Here is a 20082-nt window from a genome sequence, read left to right as displayed (position 1 = left end):
CACTTTCCCTGAACCTCGAACCCTGGAGGTTGTTGCATGTAGACAGTTTCATGCAAATCTCCATACAAAAAGGCATTCTTGACATCCAACTGAAACAAGGGCCATCCATGGTGCACAACAACAGAAAGAACGAGACAAATAGTGCCAAGACGAGCAACTAGGGAGAAAGTTTAAAAAAAGTCAACCCCATAAGTCTGAGTGTAGCCTTTTGCAACCAACCGGGCTTTGTACCGTTCAATCGACCCATCCGAGTTATACTTAATGCTATATACCCATTTGCCTCGAGACCATAGGGCATCCATCTCATCAAGTCCCAAGTGCCTCGAGACCATAGGGCATCCATCTCATCACGCATAGCCTGCATCCAGTTGGAGTCGACTAGAGCTTGACTGTGATGAAGCAGAACAAAAGCGGCAGACAGAGCAGAAATAAAATTCTTCATAGAAGCCCCAAGATTAGCTTCTGATACAAATTGCGTGATGGGGTAAAGAGTGCACTGTCTCTTTCCCTTGCGCAGAGCAATGGGAAGATCAACATCAAATGTAGGGGCAACAGTTTGCTCAGAAACACTTACTTGAGGAGAAGGAGGTGATGGCGGCATGGAGGTAGGAGGCACCCTGTGCGTGTATACTATGGGAGGGTTTCGGAAGCGAGACACACCTGACACTGGAACCAAGGACTGAGGAGGAAGCGACTCTAACGGAAAGGGAGGAATCGACAGATGAAGGATATCACCAAGGCTCTCCTGTAGTCTGGGAGTAGTACTTGAAAAATAAGGAATAGACTCAAAGAAGGTAACGTCCGCACTAACATACTCTTTATGAGATATAGGGTCGTAGCAACGATATCCTTTTTGGTTCTTAGGATACCCAAGGAAAACACATTTAATAGACTGCGCAGCAAGTTTATCTCGATTCGGATCCAGCTTATGCACAAAACACACACATCCAAACACTTTAGGGGGGATAGGGAAGAGAGGAGCCTCTGGATGGAGAATTTGAATAGGGATATGGTCTTCTACAGAGCTTGACGGCATGCGATTTATCAGAAAACCAGCTGTCAGAACCGCATCGCCCCAGTATGAAGCATGCATATTGGATTGAATCATAAGGCATCGAGCAACATTAAGGATTTGTCTATGTTTCCTCTCAACCACCCCATTTTGCTGGGAGGTATGGGGGCATGTAAATTGAGGTTGAATCCCATTACCAGAATAGAATTGAAGTAAGGCTTTGGATTTGAACTCAAGAGCATTATCAGTGCGAACAATTTTAACACATACATCAAATTGAGTTTTTATCTCGGTAATTAAAGATTTAAGAATGACAGGACCTTGAGACCGATCTTTTAACAGGAACACCCACGATAACCTTGAGAAGTCATCAACAATAACTGGATAATAACGACACTGAGACCTATTTGGAATCCTACTCGGACCCCACACATCGACATGAAGAAGATCAAACGATCCTTGACTTGACGGACTCTGACTAGTGGGGAAAGAGTTTCGACAATGCTTTTCCAATTGACATGTTTCACACTGAAAAGAAACTGAGGGAGGTATATGAGGAATGACACGACGAAGTTTTGTCACTGGAAGGTGACCCAAACGATGATGCCACAATAGAGGACTTGAGGATGATGTACCAGCAGAATAGGCCGAAACTTCTGGTTGGTGTAGGTAATACAAACCACCTTCCTCATAGCCGCCACCAATCTTTCTTCTTGTCAGCAAGTCCTGAAAGGTGCACCCTATAGGATAAAAAATCACTCTACAATTCAAATCTTTTGTCATTCGACTGACGGATAGTAAATTCTGTGGAAACGACGGAGCATGAAGAACATGCGACAATTGAAGAGTAGGAGTAATAAACATGCTTCCCTGCTCTACAATTGGGGAAGAACTACCATCAGCAAGACGTACCCCTTTTTGACCAGTCAGGTTTTAAACCCAAAAAATTACTCGAATTTCCGCACAAGTGACCGGAGGCTCCAGAATCAATGATCCACCTATCACCTTGACCAGATAGGCCATCACCTGCCGAGCACACAACCTCCGCAACCGAAGACTTCAAAGTGGATGATCGTAAAGCAAGGAGCTCGTCATATTCAACCCTGCTAAGTGTTACATAATCATTGGAGGAATCTGCATCTGATTTAACCACGTGAGCCATAATATAAACAATTGGCTAGATTCACAAAATCAAGGAGCAACCACACGCGCACACCCACAATCAACTACGAACCCGACTATATCAAGTTTTGATTTCACCAATGAAATCTGAGAAAAACGACTTGCTACTATTCAGATCCAAACTTAAAAATTTTAAAGAACCTTGACCAGCACCTTCCACCTCAACCGCGGATGGCTATTGGTTGCAAATCAAGATCACACATCCAACACGATAAAGTTGTGTCTGGTTTTCAGACTATCACACATCAGTTTTTCGCGACTACACAGTTTTCCACACCAGAGATAAAATCTGGACAGGCTTCAAGTGACACAAGGAATAGCGTGTGTTATCATCATGCATCAGCAACTAAGACAACCAGTAGCAGAACTCAACACAGAATCCCTCGACAAAAAAAAATTCCCACAAACAAAATATTTTCCCACACTGCAGGGAATCACGCCTGCTGCTTAAAAAAAAATTCTGCAATAAGTTAACATGCTGCTTTCACAACACATACTTTCCAGCCAAACAGATCACGACACAGCAGGGAATAGATCTACACACACAGGAGGGCTGCTAATATTCATCTTTTGAAATCTACCAACAAAATAGAATCTGAGATAAACTCACCATCCAGATTCACAACTAGCGATAACTTGAGCACGCAGAAACATAGGCCTTCAAAGAACTCGACAACAATACAGTGCAGGAAATTACAGCATCACGGCAGAGATAAACACAGCAAGGAATCACGGCATCACAGCAGAAAATCAGGGCAGAAAACCACGATCCACACGCCACAGTCAACTTCCACGTCAATCTTCAGCAGGCCCGATCTCCACTTGATGGGTAGCTGCTGGTGACTTCAACCATGACAGAAAATCAAAGACTTGATTTTCTTTCCCAAGCCTTCCTAACAAACATACCCAGATATGAGTAAGATCTGATTCCTCCCCCTTTTTTTCAGATCTTCACCCTGTACACGATGAGTTCTGGCACCCACGACCATTGGGTCTTCATCCACCTTCCAGATCTGGCTTCAGATGTGAGTCATGACCTCCAGTCAGATCTTCATTGTCGTGACTAGGTCTAACTACAAATCTGTCGCCAGATCTGATCTTCACCAAGAGGCGCTGATCGCTGATCAACAGAGGAGCGATATCCACCAAGAGGTTTTATTGCTTGAAGGAAGCTGAGATTAGAGCTCAGGCACCCAAGATCGCACGTGGCTCTGATACCATGTTGAAAGAAGCACCAAACCCTAGGTAGAGAGAGAGATAGAGGGAAAGATAGAAGAGAGAGAGAGAGTGAGAGGGAGAGACGGCTGCACATAGAAAAACACTACACCCTTCATTAGGGCATCTCTCTATGTTAAATAGAGAGAGGCTAAAAAGACTAATTACATCTAAGCCCTTTATGAAAAAAAATAATTTCAAATAACCTCTAATATAAAAAGACTTAACTTAAAACCACCTATTCTCAACATTCTTAAAAACAAATATGAAGTTTTCTCAATTTTTAAAACCTATCATGTGATGATTAAAAATCAATTTAATGAGAATCTAAAAAATTTTAGAACTGACTCAGGTGGAGAATATCTTTCAAGTGAATTAAAAAATTATCTTGAAGGTCATGGTATTCTTCACCAAAGATCTTGTCCGAAAACCCCTCAACAAAATGGATTAGCCGAAAGGAAGCATAAATATATAATAGAGACAACTCGAACATTACTTGTTTCTCAAAACATCCCATAAGGTTTTTTGGGCTGAAGCGACTTTAGCATCTGTCTCTCTTATAAATCGGCTACCTTCTAAAAACTTGAATAATATCTCGCCTTTTGAAAAATTGTATACCAAAGAACCCGACTATAGTCGGTTGTAAATGCTTCATTCTTACTGACAAGAACGACAAGCTTTCACCAAAAGCCATTGTCTGCACTTTTCTTGGATATTCCGAAACCCAAAAAGGGTTTCGTTGTTATGATATTAAGAATGACAAGCTATATGTTTCCAGAAATGTGAGTTTTCTGGAAAATGTTAATGGTTTTGAAAGGAGTGAACCCTTTGAAGAAAACATGGATTACTCTTTTTTATTTGAAATGTTAGAACATGATGATGATAGTGATCATAGTGATAGTGATCATAGTGATGACGATTTCATTTATAATGACGTCAATGACAAAGAAAATGACTCTTCCCATCCACCTATCTCCCAACATAGAAATGAAGGAGCATTGAGAGATCCTATAACATATACCCATAGAGATAGAAACAGTTTTAGGAGTGCAATTGAAAAATTAAGTGAACCTAGTGGGTCCAATTCAACAAATGATGAAAACCTACAAAGATCTGAGAGAAGTAGAAAGATGCCTTGTAGGTTTATTTCATATGATTCGTTTACTCCTCAACATAGAGCATGCCTTAGCGCCATTCATTCCTATATAGAACTCAAAAACTTCGAAGAAGCCAAAAAGAATGATGAATGGCTGAAAGCAATGGAATGTGAGCTTTATGCTCTCAACAGGGCAAAGACTTGGGAGTTCCAAGATCTTCCTAAGGGTAAGAAAACAATAGGGTGTAGATGGGTATTTAAGGTAAAAACTAAAAGCGATGGATCTCTTGAGAGATATAAGGCTTGATTAGTTGCAAAGGGATATAGTCAAGAATATGAGATTGACTATGAAGAAACTTTTGCCCCTGTGGCCCGAATGGTTACTGTCCGATGTCTCATTACCGTTGCCTCAATCAACAAATGGAACATCTATCAAATAGATGTTAAAAACACCTTCCTTAATGGTGATCTGAATAAAGATGTATATATGGATGCGCCACCAGGAATGGAGACTCCTAAAGGGAAAGTGCTCCGCCTTCGAAAAACACTTTATGGTTTAAAACAAGCCCCCAAGGCTTGGTACGATAGATTTAACTTCGTAATGTTAGAAAATGGTTTTTCTTACTGTTTCACTGACACTGCCTTATTTGTTAGAAAAACCAATGCAGGGATTGTTATTCTGCTCTTATATGTGGATGATATGCTTATAACCAGAAGTGATTCTAAAGGGGTTAAAAGTATAAAATCAATTTTGAAGGATAGGTTTGAAATGTCTGATTTGAGATTTCTAATTTATTTTTTGGGTATTGAAGTAGCATACTCTCATAGAGGGTATTTTTTATCTCAAACAAAGCTTGCTTCTGAGATTATTGACAGGTCAGGTATTACGGATGATAATGTTTGTGAAACTCCTGCTATAGTAGGAGCCAAAATGAAGATTGATGATGGTATTCCTTGTTAAAATGTACTCATCAATTATTGTAATTATATATATTTTATATATATAAAAGATGATATATATACATGTATGGTATATATGTATATGTATCTTCCTAATTATATATATAAAATATATATTTTCCTATATTAGCCATAGGGGTAGTTTAGTCATTTTACGCATATTCCATTTTGGAATATGATTGTATTTTCTCATTTATTTTTATTTTTATTTTTCATTTTTTCTAAATTTATTTTTTGTGGTTTGCGCCACATTGGAGGACTCCCCAAAGAGTCGTTGGGGAGCCCCCAACGGTCACACATGTGACCGTTGGGGGCTCCCAACGACTCCTTTGGGAGCCCCCTATGTGGCTCCTCAAAGGCTTATAAATAGGGGCTTTCCCCCTTGTATTTGTAACTTCTTGGAGGAGCTTTTGCTCCATTGTAATGGGTGTTACACCCTTCTTCTCTTCAATAATATTAACTTATGCCTTATAGGCATTTTTGCCCCTTTCGTGGGTTTATGTGTTAGCACATTATGTGCTTTTGTTTTCCCCTTTAGTGGGTATATCCGCACTTCATGTGCATGCGTATTGGTTCATTATTGAACCTAATGTATTCAAAGCCGTTTCCTTACATGGTATCAGAGCAAGGTTGTGACCGAGTTGCTCTTTGGTGCATCGGAAAGCGTGTTATTCAAGAAATATTAAGAAAAATGGTGAAGTTTTCTTGTTCTCTCTCTTTTCTTTCTTAAAGTTATTTGTTATGTATTCTTTTTCGTTTAGTATCATGCATTATAAAGGAATATCTACTTCCTTAATAATCTATATGTATGTGTTTTTTGTTTTTTAGTACTTGTGTTATTCGGTTCTTCATTGAGCCTTTGCTTTTGTGTATATCACATTTTTAAAATCTCTTAAAAGATAATTAGTTAAATCGGTGAACTTGTTTGTCATTGCTTAAAACTTTCTTTAATAGGGTCGTTAATCGTGCTTATCTTTCAAGCATAAGTTGATGTCAATCTTGAACTCGTGTGTATGGTTTTAGGAGTCTTTGTGATCTTATTGTTGTTTTTCAAATCCTACATATGATTTAAAAGCTTTGTATTGATGGACATCTTTGACTCCTTGAATTTATATTTTTATCAAATAACTTCGGTACTTTGAAGTTATCTTTTGCATGTTTGCTTAAAAGCATAAATTATATATGTGGGAAGTTTTTTAAAGAAAAGTTGAGTTGAGATTGAAATTCTTTAACATATAAAAGCTTGTGATAATTCACATTCTTTTCTACACACTTGCTATCATATATTATGAGTAGTGATGTTTATTAGAGATTTCTCATATAGTGATATTTTTTAAGAATCTCAAAAATGATTTCAAATCATGTGTCTTAGTGCATCTTTTTTGTAATTAAAGATTCCTCATGCAGTGATGTATGAATACCTCTAGTAACTCTTGAAGTTTGTTTTTTCTTTCGTTTGGAGTTAAGTTTTTCTTTGCTTTACATACTCGTTTTTTAGTGTTGTATGGTTCTTATTGGTGAATACTATGTATGAGACTTCCACAGTTCTTGAGTGTTTGTTCTTGTGAAAATCCTTCAAAGTTTCAGTCTTAAAAGGATTATTCTTTTGGGAAGTTTCGTTGTGGGCATTTGAAGGTCTAATTGTAGAAGTCCAATTCTTTATACAAGCTTGGTCCTTTAGTTTTTGATTTTCTACTAATATTGCAAGTTTTACAAACTTGTTCTTTTTGTGAATTTTTTCCGCATAAGTTTTTCCAAATTTTACCGCATCTATTAAAGAATGCCCATATTAAACTAAATTTGTTATATTGTCATTTGACATCTTATATTACATAGAAATTGTATCTATTATCATTTGGTGTGCATATAATTGCACTTTATATCTATCATGGTTAAAGCTTGTAGGATTATATCCCACGCTCTGTTAGTGAAACTTATGACTTTTGGGTTCACATTTGCGAGTTTGTATTGTGCTCCTTGTGCACAAGTGTTCTTTTTGTGCATGTGTGCTCACATTTGTTTCCAAGAATATTGTAATATTGTTCTTGGTATCTTATTGAAGATACTTTTACATGAGTAGTTAAAGTTTGATTTGACTCTTGGATTATTCCAAATCAGTTCTTGCACATGATGTTGCTTAATATTTCATGTTATATAATAAACCTTTTTGGTATAAATAACTTCTTTGAAGAATTGATCATGATAAAGCATAATTCGCGTTTATGCATAATCATTGTTATAAAGCATATTGTTGTGATTGATTATATTGGACCTTTGATTTGATTTTTTCAAATCGGCCCTCTTTATAAAATCACCTATTTGGAAATTGATTGCCTGTTTATGGCATTTATATTTATCCATCACAGGTTATTTAATGCATCATTTATATGGCCTTGTTATTATGATATTAGAGATGATTGTTGAGGTGAGCTATGGGCACCTTGTGTTATGTCATTTTAGATTGTCCACTTGCCATATTAAAGATGGTTGTTAAGGTGAGTTATGGGCACCTTGGGACTCTAAAATGATTTGTTATATGATCTCTAATTATGAGTGTGACACTCGTTTTCCCCTTTTTGGCCATTGATCTTATGAATGCTCTTATTTATATATAAATGTGATGGATATATGGTGTTTGAAACCTTAAATGTTTTAAGGTATATTAAAATCAAGGGTTTTGGGACTATTGCTCAGCCTTTTGTTGTTTATGAATCTTATGAGTACATTTGCACATTTGTGAGTTCGTGTTTTGTGCTCAAGTGTTCTTGTTGTGCGTATGTGCACGTATTTATTTTCAAAAATATTGTTCTATTGGTTATATTCAAAGTTTTATCCAGGGTTACCGGAAGCGCCTAGCTAAAAGGGGAAGCGTGCTTCCCCGAAGCGCGCTTCGGAAGCGCGAAACGTCGCGCTTCCGAAGCGTGGGGGAAAACGTCCCCCTTTTTTGGGAAGCGCGCTTCCCTTTAATGGGGGACGCGCTTCCCTTTAATGGGAAGCGCACTTCCCATCACGCTTCCCCCACGCTTCCCCCTCGCTTCCCCTGTTTTTTTCAATTTTTTTTATTTTTTATTTTTATTTTTTTCGCTTCCCCCTCTCTTCCGAGACGCTTCCTGGGTCGCTTCCGAGACGCTTCCTAGGTCGCTTCCGAGACGCTTCCTAGGTCGCTTCCGAGACACTTCCCGAATCGGTTCTAAGTGGTCCCACGCTTCCCCGCTTCCTAAAATTTTGAAAGTGCCTCGCTTCCCGCTCCCGCTTCCTCAACTGGCAACCATGGTTTTATCTATATGTTTGTGATTACAAGTTTTATTACCTCAAAAGTCTTCTCCTTTTATACCTTTTATCTAAGTGTCATCATATGTAGACAAGATTTTTATTACACCTTTGTGTGTTGGTAGCCCTTTGTTGGCTTTGTTCTCTTGGCCTAGTAGCTGAACACACTTGTCATGAGTGTTTTTATATGTAGACAAGGCACGTTGATTCACACCATGATGTGTGATTTTAGTCCATGTTGGCATTTGTGTGTTTGTTCTAGTCGCTGAAATGTATGCCCATGGTTGGCTTCTTTCACTCATTTCAAGTGCCATTTTATGTAGACAAGAGATGTATTGTGTTTTAGCCCATGGTTGACTTGATACTCTTGTTCTAGTAGCTGAACATACTTGATTTTGAGTGTCTTTTTACGTAGACAAGAGATACTTTTGGTCCATGTTGGCGTGTATTCTCTTGTTCTTGTTGTTGATACACTCATTTCAAGAATTATTACATGTAGACAAGAGGTATTTTTACACACCTTTGTGTATGTCTTTTGGCCTTTAATGGCATTATGGTTATGTTCTTGTTCTAGTAGCTTATACACTTGATTTGTGGGTTTTGAAGGGCTAATGAGGTAATTGCTTGTAGTAGATGAACTATTGTTGAAATTTGTGAAATTTCATTCATATTTTTCCCTTTAAAGATACAAGAAAATCATATCATTAATATGCATATTTTAAAGCAAAATTTTTTGGCATTTAATCTACATATTAAGTGCTTATGGTTTTGGCCACCTTTGTATTTAATATGCAAAATGAATTTTTATAATTGCAATCATTTGAGTGAGATGTTCCTAAATGTGTAAGGTTCCCTACTAAAATAGAGAAATGTGTAGATTATGCATTGTAAAATGAATAACACCCATTAATTCATACCTCTTTATATGCTTCTTTGAAGCCTTCTTGAGTGAAATATATATTTTCCTCTTCTTTTGGGTGTTTTGCCACTTTTGTGGTTTTGTTGTTCTCTTGCCCATTAGTGGCTATTTGGGTATATGCGTGCTCTCTTGTTTGCTCTTGAAGACTTCGTTTCTCTTATTCGACACTTCATTATAAGCCTCTTATGGGGTCCTATGGCGGACCATTGCTTTATTCCCCATTGTGGGGTTGTGTTTTGTCCATTTTTAGAGCTTGTGAAAACATTATGCATTCTTGTAATTCGTTTCCTCTTTGACATGATATATGATTTTGAAATTTTGGTTTTCTAAATTTTCTTTTTATGCTAAAGTAATTATCCTATCATGTGCTTCAAATTTCTATGCATAAGTTATATTTTTGCACCATTGTTTTGTGGGTGAGTCATCCGATATGGTTTTGATTAATCTTGTTAGGAATGTTCCATTTGAGTAAAGTGCAAAGATATTTTTTACTTGTTCTTGGTTGTTATTCCACAGGATCTTGGAGATGGGATAAAAAGAAGTACCCTGGATAGATCGGGAAATGTGTTCACCATTAGAAGACAATTGGAGGAAGGCATTTGCAAATTTCAATGGCATCCTTACCGAAGCCTCTTGGAGTCTTGCGACTTTTTTCAATCTTTTCGTTTCCCCACGCAAAGTTTGAGGGGGGGTGTTAAAATGTAATCATCAATTATTGTAATTAGATATATTTTATATATATAAAAGATGATACATATACATATATGGTATATGTATCTTCCTAATTATATATATATAATATATATTTTCCTATATTAGCCATAGGGGTAGTTTAGTCATTTTACGCATATTCCATTTTGGAATATGATTGTATTTTCTCTTTTATTTTTATTTTTTATTTTTTCTAAATTTATTTTTTGTGTTTTGCGCCACATTGGAGGACTCTCCAAAGAGTCGTTGGGGAGCCCCCAACGGTCACAAATGTGACCGTTGGGGGCTCCCAACGACTCCTTTGGGATCCCCTTATGTGGCTCCTCAAAGGCTTATAAATAGGGGTTTTCCCCCTTGTATTTGTAATTTCTTGGAGGAGCTTTTGCTCCATTGTAATGGGTGTTACACCCTTCTTCTCTTCAATAATATTAACTTATGCCTTATAGGCATTTTTGTCCCTTTCGTGGGTTTATGTGTTAGCACATTATGTGCTTGTGTTTTCCCCTTATAGGCATTTTTGTCCCTTTCGTGAGTTTATGTGTTAGCATATTATGTGCTTGTGTTTTCCCCTTTAGTGGGTATATCCGCACTTCATGTGCATGCATATTGGTTCATTATTGAACCTAATGTATTCAAAGCCGTTTCCTTACATTCCTCTCTCCGATCCCACCCCCCTACAGACAACTTGTGGGATCTTTGATGTATCTGAGTATTACTAGACCAGATATCTCTGGTGCAGTTCATACTGCAAGTCAGTTCCAACATGCACCAACATCAGTTCACATGAGTGCCATCTTGCGGATTGTGAGATACATAAAGGGCACACTAAACAAGAGAGTATTCTTATCCTCTTCTTCTGGATTAAAACTAATTGCTTATACTGACTCTGACGGGGGAGGTGACCCAAATAACCGTCACTCCACCACTGTTTTTTGTGTGTTTTTAGGAGACTCGCTGATTTCATGGAGATGTAAGAAGCAACAAAAAATGTCTCTATCCTCAACAGAAGCTGAATATCGTGCCATGGCGACTACTACCATGGAGATTGTATGGATTCATCAGCTACTAGAAGATATGGGGATTAATGTAGAAGGGCCCACCAAGCTATGCTGTGATAACAAGAGTGCAATTTATATTGCCAAAAACCACACATTTCATGAGCGGACTAAACACATCGAGATGGACTGCCACTATGTCCGAGAAGCATATCTGAAAGGAGTCATAGATCTTCCATATGTAACTTCAGAATATCAACTGACAGATTTCTTCACCAAATCGTTGTGCTCTCCGCGATTCAACTTCTTTCTTGGCAAACTTTCGGTCATTATGCCCTAAGCTTGAGGGGGGGTGTTAAATTGTAATCCATAAGACAATGTATTTTATAATATATATTTTATATGTATAAAATAAGATACATATACATACATATTTCATATATATGTACATGTATCCATTTACTTATATATATAATATATATTTCTTTCTTGTATTAGATGTAGGGGTATTTTAGTCATTTTACACATATTCATGTTGTTGAATATGATTGTAATTCTTCCTTTTAATTTTTCTTATTTTTGTAACTTTTTCTTTTTACTTTATCTTTTTTTATGTATTTCTGTACACAGTCAGTAGCTTACTGTGTATAGTGTACAACAGTCAGCCACTGACTGTTGTAAGAATAAGAGACGTTGGGCTGACTCCCAGCAGCTCTAATTAGAGCTGTTGGGAATCAGCCCAACAGCTCTTATGAGTTGCTAAAGCTTATAAGGACTGTAAGCCCATTGTAAAGTGGTAATTTCAGTAAGGAGTTGTCTCCTTAAGCTTATAAACACTGTGCATTTATTGCACTTCTTTTGTGGTGTAAAGCTTATAAACACTGTGCATTTATTGCATTTCTTTTGTGGTGTAAAGCTTACAAACACTGTGCATTTATTTTGTCTTGAGTATTTGAATTTTCAAGTTATTTGAAAACTTGATTGTTTGCAAGGATTCTTCACATTCTCAACAACCTCTACTACTTGTAATGCCAACTCATGAGTGTTCTGCATTTGTGATGAGCTAGAGGAACTGCAAACCAACAGAGAATCATGTTTATCTGCAACTCTTTAAAAGTAGGTTGCAGTACTCTCCTTGTGACCATGGTGCTAAAAGCCTTGTATGTAGGTCCAAAACTTGGTAATGTTTGAATGATCTTCCTTCTCTGACATAGGATTTCCAACAACTACCAATTAATCCGTAATTGCTTTCACCTTGTTCAAATATTCAATAATTGGTCAATTTGACAAACTGTCAAGTCTCAACTGGTTTTTGGTGATCCATTTTTTCAGAGTGATGGAGGGATGTGGTGTGGTTCTATTAGACGTTGAATTGGGTGATATAGCATACTCTGTATCTTATTCCAGTTCAAGCTGCTTTAGATTTTACTGCGGTTAGCTTAACAAAGGGGAAAGCTATGTGTGGGAATAGAACACTTACTATGATATATGTTTGAGTTATTTGTAAAAAGTCCCTAAAATCAAACCACCCAAGTCATTTACATTGTACCATCATTTGTTTGAAGTGTCTTAAAGGAATAGTAATGTTTGTCACAACTTTTATCTAGCCATAAAGGCTGTACTTATTCATTTTCAGAAAAGATGGACTGTTTTGCGTTACTACTGCAACCCCTATGGGTTAGATTGTTGTGTCTTCCCTTGTGTAAATGGAGTATAAATCCTACCATAATAAGTTGTTATTTATCAGTAGCACCTTATCTATAATGTCTATGTTTTAATGCAGAGATATTTTGGAGGTTAGAGAAGCTATAAAAGTGAAAGATGAAGAAGTGGAAGCATATATTTCTGAAATTGAGGTTTTCCTGCATTATTCTTTGGTATTCTTTTTTCCATTTTGAATGCTAGAACTAAATCTCAATTTTTCTCTTGGTATAGACTATTGGGCAAGCTTATGAGGATATGCAAATGCAAAACCACCGGCTTCAGCAACAGGTGGCTGAAAGAGATGATTACAATATCAAGGTTTCTATATCTTCTTCCACTGTTTCTTTTTCTTTTTTCCTCTGCCCCATTATTTATATATAACCAAACAGATAGCTAGATGGCCAGACACTGAGTGTCCTGACTTTCTGTTGATCTATACCTGAATAAACATACAACCAAAAGCCCTCTGATCTTTTTTATGTGAATCACCCAAAAATATTAATGGTATGCTGGCAATTTTTTAGTGTCTAAACCAATGTCGAACACCAAACTCAATCATGATTATTAATGAGGGCAACCCAATAAAACGATTCTTCCCGAAGTGATTCATTATTTTTTTCTACCTTATAATATGTAATTTATTTTCTGAAAGTCCTATTGAAAATTGGAACACTGAAGGAGCTTACCAGTCCATAAAACTTCCAAGTATGGTTGCCAAGGTCATAGCTGGAACTAGGGCTGGTAAATGGGCCGAACGAACTGAACAAAAGGTGTTCAAGCTTGACTCGTTTATTGTGTCGAATGGAACTAAGCTTGAGCTCATGAAAAGCCCGAGCTAAATGAGCCAAGCATAGGGATGGCAGTGGACCGGGGCGGGGGATAAGGTCTCCACCCCCACCCCGTCTCAAAATTTTGCCCTCCATCCCCGCCTCCATCCCTGTATGGATTTTGATTTTAACCTCCATCTTCGGTCCATTCCCCGTTTCATGTCCTCCATCCTCGTTGCCTCGGTCTTTCTGCCGCTGCGTCCTTCTGTCGTTAGAAGGAGGGGATAAACATGGGAGCTCGCGCGGCTCGTTGGAGGAAAGAGAGATGAGAGATTCAAGAAAGAATTTTATGTTAGGGTTAGGAATATATATATATATATATATGATTTTATAATATGTATAAGGGTATAATAGTAATTTCCTTAACGGGGATCGTGGACGGGGTGAAGCGGGGCGGTGGCAAGAGTAAGTCCATCCCCATACGGGTTTTGATTTTGACCTCCATCCTCGGTCCATTCCCCGTTTCATGTCCTTCATCCCCGGTCCAAACGGGCATGGCGGAAACAATTGAATTTGTTACCCCCCGGTCCACTGCCATCCCTATCTGAGCACGAGCAAACTCATCTACAAAACTTTTTTTTTAAAAGTTGGAAACAATTGAATTTGGACCCTAAGCCTACTAAGCCAAGCTGAAATTGACTCATTTAAAAATAAATAATTGTTTCAAACTTGTAAGCAATAGGATTTGAACTTTAAACTTATTGCTTGCAGGCCAAACACTACAACCATATTCATTCTATAATATAAAATATATGTAAAATATAATTATTACTAATAAACGAGCTTATAGGAGCCGAACTGAGACGAACATTGGTTGTTCAAGCTTAAACTTGTCGAGCTTATTTCATGAATCAGAACGAGCTCTTTACGAGCCGAATATGACTGTAAGAAAATGAGGGTCTTCCACAAAAGCACAAATGCTTGTAATAGGTGTCTATTGAAGACACTATAATCATAACCCACAAAAGGGCATAACTGGAAGAACTCAAAAGATAAAATAATAAACTTTATTTCATTCACATGAAATGCTTAAAAAGCATTATAACAAAGGAGAGGGGATCACCCCTATTTATACACAAGGAGAGAGTGGGTGAGAAGAGCTTTTAAGGAGCTCTCATAGAGAGTCGTTGGAGCTAGTTCAACAACTCTAATTGTAGCTGTTGGATTAGCTCTAACGGCTATACCAACTAGTCAAGATCTAGTTGGATCTTAACTAGTTTAAAGTCTAGTTCAAATCGAACTAGACAAAAATAAAAGAAAATACATAAAATAAAAACTAAAAAATATTATATATATTATATTATATATAATTACATTTATATTTTTAACACTCTTCAAACTTACGGTACAATGAGCGAAAGTTTGTTTAAGAGAAAATGATATCTAGGAGCAGAGAGATTTGGTAAAGAAATCTACTAATTGATATTCTGATATAACATACGGCAGATCAATGGTTCCATGTAGATACTCCTCTCCGACATAGTGACAATCCATTTCAATATGTTTGGTGCGTTCATGAAATGTGCAGTTGTTGACAATATAGATTACACTTTTGTTGTCACAGCACATGCATGAAGCTTTTGTTACTTCAACTCCCATGTCAGTCAGTAGTCTTTTGAGTCAGATTACCTCTATTGTTGTGGTGGCCATGGTGCGGTATTCGATTTCAGTGGACGAAAGAGCGACCTTCTACTGCTTTTTGCATCGTCACGAAATCAAGATTCACCTAAGAAAACACAAAAATCAGTGGTTAAGTGCATGTTATTGGGATCACCTCCCCAGTCAGCATCAGTATAAGCAATTAAATCTAATGAAGATGAAGCAAAAAATAAGAGGCCTCGTGAAAGGAAGGACGTAATGTATCTAACAATACGCAAAACTACTCCCATGTGAACAGAAGTGTGAGCATGCTGAAACTGACTAGTTGTGTGTACAACGTGTGCTATATCAGGTCTAGTAATGGAAAGATAGAAAAGTGTTTCAATAAGTTGTCTGTAAGGAGTGAGATCATCAAGAGGTTCTCCATCACCGATTCTCATTTTAGTGTTGACAATTTCTGAAGTATCCACTCTCTTATCATCTGTAATTCTAGACCGGAAAACAATTTCCAAAGCAAACTTAGATTGAGATAATAAATAACCTCGAGGGGAATAAACAACTTCAATTCCTAAAAGATATCTCAATAAACCTAAATCTGTCATTTCAAAATGATTTTTAAGGAGCTTTTTAATGTTTCCAACTTCTTGTTTGTCTCTTCTGGTGATGTTCATGTCATCTACATAAAGAAGAAGAAGAAGAATCCTTGCATCAAAAATCTTAATAAACAAAACAGTGTCTATAAGACAAGTTTTGAATCCAATATTATGCATAACATAGCTAAACCTGTCATACCAGGCTTTTGGTGCATGTTTAAGACCATAAAAAGCCTTTTCTAAACGAAGAGCCTTACCCTTAGAAATACTTATACTAGGTGGTGCTTCCATATAAACCTCTTCAACTATGTTTCCATTGAGAAAAACATTTTTGACATCCATTTGAAATATGAACAATTTTCTAATAGACTCTAAGGCTATTAGTGTTCTGACTGTGGTCATTCGGGCAATTTGAGCAAAATTTTCTTCGTAATCGATGCCATACTCTCGAGAATATCTCTTGGCCACTAATTTGACTTTTTATCTTTCAAGAGTTACGTCACTCTTGGTTTTAATTTTATGAAACCACCTATAGCCTATATGTTTCTTTCTTTGTGGAATATCTTGAATGGTCCAAGTGTTAGCCCTTTCTAATGCTTCTAATTCTGCCTTCATGGCCTCTACCCATTCTGTATGGTTTTTTGCTTGAGTATATGATGAAGGTTCTACATATGAGTGTATTAATGTAATAAATGCCTTATATGTGGGTAAAAAAGATTCGTATGGCACAAATTTACCAAGAGGTTTAGAGACTCTTGATGACCTTCTGGTTTGTGATTCAGAATATTTTTCTAATGCACATGGAAGATTTGATTCTCTATGTCTTGAGTATTGTAAACTGGTGTCACTATGGGTTTGCTTTTCGTTAATAACATTATGTTCAGAATCAACAATACCTTGACCATTGTCTAGGTCGTATTCATAGTCATATCCATCAAATTTGAAGTCAAATCTATCAAAAAAGAATATTCAGTTACTTCCTTGGTCTTTTCAAAATAAAAAAAAATTCTTTTTCTAAGAAAGATACATTTCTGGATACATATAATTTTTCATTTTTAAAATCAAAACACTTATAGCCATTTTTATTATCTGCATAACCTAAGAAGGCACAAGTAATGGCACAAGGGGAGAGTTTATCATTTTTGTTGGTGAAGATAAAACATTTGCATCCAAAAACTCTCAATCCGGAGTAATCACGAGATAATTTGACAAGTTTTTCAATTGGGGTTATATTTTTCAAAGAAGAAGATGGCATTCAGTTCTATTAATAAAGTCCTAGTGGTTTCCATAATGTGTCGGTGTTTTCGTTCGACCAAACCATTTTGTTGTAGTGTGTGTGTGGACAAGATCTTTGATGTGTGATTCCATGTAAATTAAGATAATCTTTAAATTCTTTTGACAAAAATTCTCTCCCTTAATCAGTCCGAAAAATGGAAACATCATTTTGAAATTTATTTTGTCATTTTGTGAAATGTTTAAAAATGCAAAAAGACCTCTGATTTATATTTAAGGAGAGAAGTCATCAACAAAAATTACATAATATGCATATCCGCTTTATGATATGACCGGTGTGGGACCCCAAACATCCGAATGTATTAACTAAGTGGTCTAGATGATACACAAGTTTTATCATGAAAAGGTAATCTTTTCATTTTATCAAGAATACAATATTTACAAGCAAATTTTTCAGAATTACAAAATTTTCTTAAACTTGGAAAGTGTTATTTTGGATATATGAGTATGGCCAAGTCTTTTGTGCCATAGATCCAAATCCAATTTCTGAACATTATAACAAAAGACATTTTTGGGTAATTTCAAAAAATCCATATAGTAGAGTCCTTTTTCTCTATGACCTTCCCCAATCATCTTCCTTGACTGACGATCTTATACCCAACAACCATGAGAAGAGAATGAGATGTTACACCCATAATCAGATATTTGAGAGACATATAAAAGGTTTAGATTTAGTTTGAAAATATATCTAACTTTTGAAATAAAGATTTTTTTGGAGTTTTGAAGATTTTCAAAAAATTTCATTCCTTTGAATTCAAGAGATGTACCATCAACTGTGAAGATATTTGACACACTTGAGTTATTGTTAAGACATTCAGACAAACTATTGATATTTGAGGTCACGTGAAAAGAAGCACCATAGTCAAGGAGCCAAGGAAAGTTACCGAGATCGGAGAAGGATGAGATAACTGCTCCGATTGAGGCTTCAGTTGAGGAAGATGCTTCTTTGAGAAGTAGTTGAAGAATTTTCATTAATTGTGCCATAGACACGGGTGCATCTTGATTGGTTGGATTTTTTGATTCTTGTGATGAACCAACATATGCAACTTGTTTTTCTTCTCTTCTCTTTAATTTAGGATATTGAAGTTTATAGTGCCCCGGTTCATGACAATGGTGACAAATGACTTCTTGTCATAATCATTATTTTGTCTACTAAAATGAGGCGGCCTATAAGTGTGCATATAATTTTTTGGTCTAGATACGGCTAGAACATAATCTTCTTCATTCTTTGGAGTATTCTTTTTTAGCCTATTTTCCTCCATAATTAGTTCCTCAATAGTGTCAACAATAAAAGAAACTTTTCTTCTATGTAAAAAAGCCGATTTGATTGTTTCAAATTCCGACCTCAAACCATTTATAAATTGGTAAAAATGTTCCATATCAAGTTGTTTTTGGCGAAGCTCGATATCTTCAGGACAATGCCACTTTGGTTCAAGAAGAGCCAACTCTTCCCAAAGTTCGGACAACTCATTATTATATTCTCTAATACTTTTGTCTTTTTGAGTTAAAGTCCGAACTTTATCTTACAAATTGCACACATGTGCAATATCTTTAAGAGAATACATATTTCTAAGGTACTCCCAAGCCTTATTGGCATGCTCAAATTTGGCAAGACTAGAGCATTTCTTGATGTCTACGCTATTAATTAGCCAAAACATGATTTTGGCATGCCCCATCCTTCATTATTTTCACTTTTTCTCATAAGTGACTAATGCCTTATTTTTCTCTCCTTCTGTGAGAGAAGCCTCTTTCTCATTTTCAATTTTTGTGAGGTTCTGAATCGGAACCATCTACTATTCCCCAAATGTGATGCTTCATGATTGAAGCCCACATCACATAATTAGTATCATTTAATTTTATGGTCATACTTTATCATTGTCATCCATTTTTACAAGAGTGAAAAAGAGAGAAAGGTGATGAGAGAGAAGGAAAAAAAAGAAAAATATGAGAAAAGGGAAGAGGACAAGAGCATAATCATGATCTTTGTGTAGCCAACGATCCTCCAAAAGTCTTCTTTCTTCAACTATGATGACACTAAAAGCATTTGAACAACGAACAAGGTGATGAATCAATTTTTGCTAGAGAGGCACGGAAAACAAGGTAGCAACTCTTCCAAAATCTAGAAGCTTCCGAGCTCTGTTACCATGTAAGAAAATGAGGGTCTTCCACAAAAGCACAAATGCTTGTAATAGGTGTCTATTGAGGACACTACAATCATAACCCACAAAATGGCATAAATGAAAGAACTCAAAAGATAAAATAATAAACTTTATTTCATTTACATGAAATGCTTAAAACTCATTATAACAAAGGAGAGGGGATCACCCTTATTTATATACAAGGAGAGAGGGAAAGAAGAGCTCTTAAGGAGCTTTGGTAGAGAGTCGTTGGAGCTAGTCCAACAGCTCTAATTGTAGCCATTGGACTAGCTCCAACAGCTATACCAACTAGTCAAGATCTAGTTGGATCTTGACTAGTTTAAAGTCTAGTTCAAATCAAACTAGACAAAAATAAAAATACAAAAAGAAAATAAATATAAATAAAATATTATATTATTATATTATATATAGTTACATTTATATTTTTTACAATGAGCTGAGCCACAAGTGTCTCATCTCGTTTCCCAGCCCTAGCTGGAACAATATGATTTGCTTCCAAGTTCCATCTAGGTTTTCTGCACATAAGCAAATTCCCTGATTATTCTTA

General features: G+C 36.6%; 1 protein-coding gene across 2 annotated transcripts in view; it reads left to right on the top strand.

The window, feature by feature from the left end:
• The window catches only part of LOC149816543 (E3 ubiquitin-protein ligase BRE1-like 2), a 76146-nt gene that overhangs the window by 42932 nt on the left and 13132 nt on the right, over positions 1 to 20082 (top strand). For both annotated transcript variants that reach the window (XM_089988169.1, XM_089988168.1), the window contains exons 14-15: positions 13144 to 13216; positions 13296 to 13382. In XM_089988169.1, the coding sequence (XP_089844295.1) occupies positions 13144 to 13216; positions 13296 to 13382 (160 nt within the window). The remainder of the gene's footprint in view (positions 1 to 13143; positions 13217 to 13295; positions 13383 to 20082) is intronic.

Source organism: Nuphar pumila, chromosome 14 (genome assembly GCF_984573655.1).
Source record: "Nuphar pumila chromosome 14, dmNupPumi1.hap1.1, whole genome shotgun sequence".
NCBI classification, from domain to species: domain Eukaryota; kingdom Viridiplantae; phylum Streptophyta; class Magnoliopsida; order Nymphaeales; family Nymphaeaceae; genus Nuphar; species Nuphar pumila.
The sequence above is the reverse complement of the archived record's forward strand: the minus strand, read 5'-3'. Positions and strand labels throughout refer to the sequence as shown.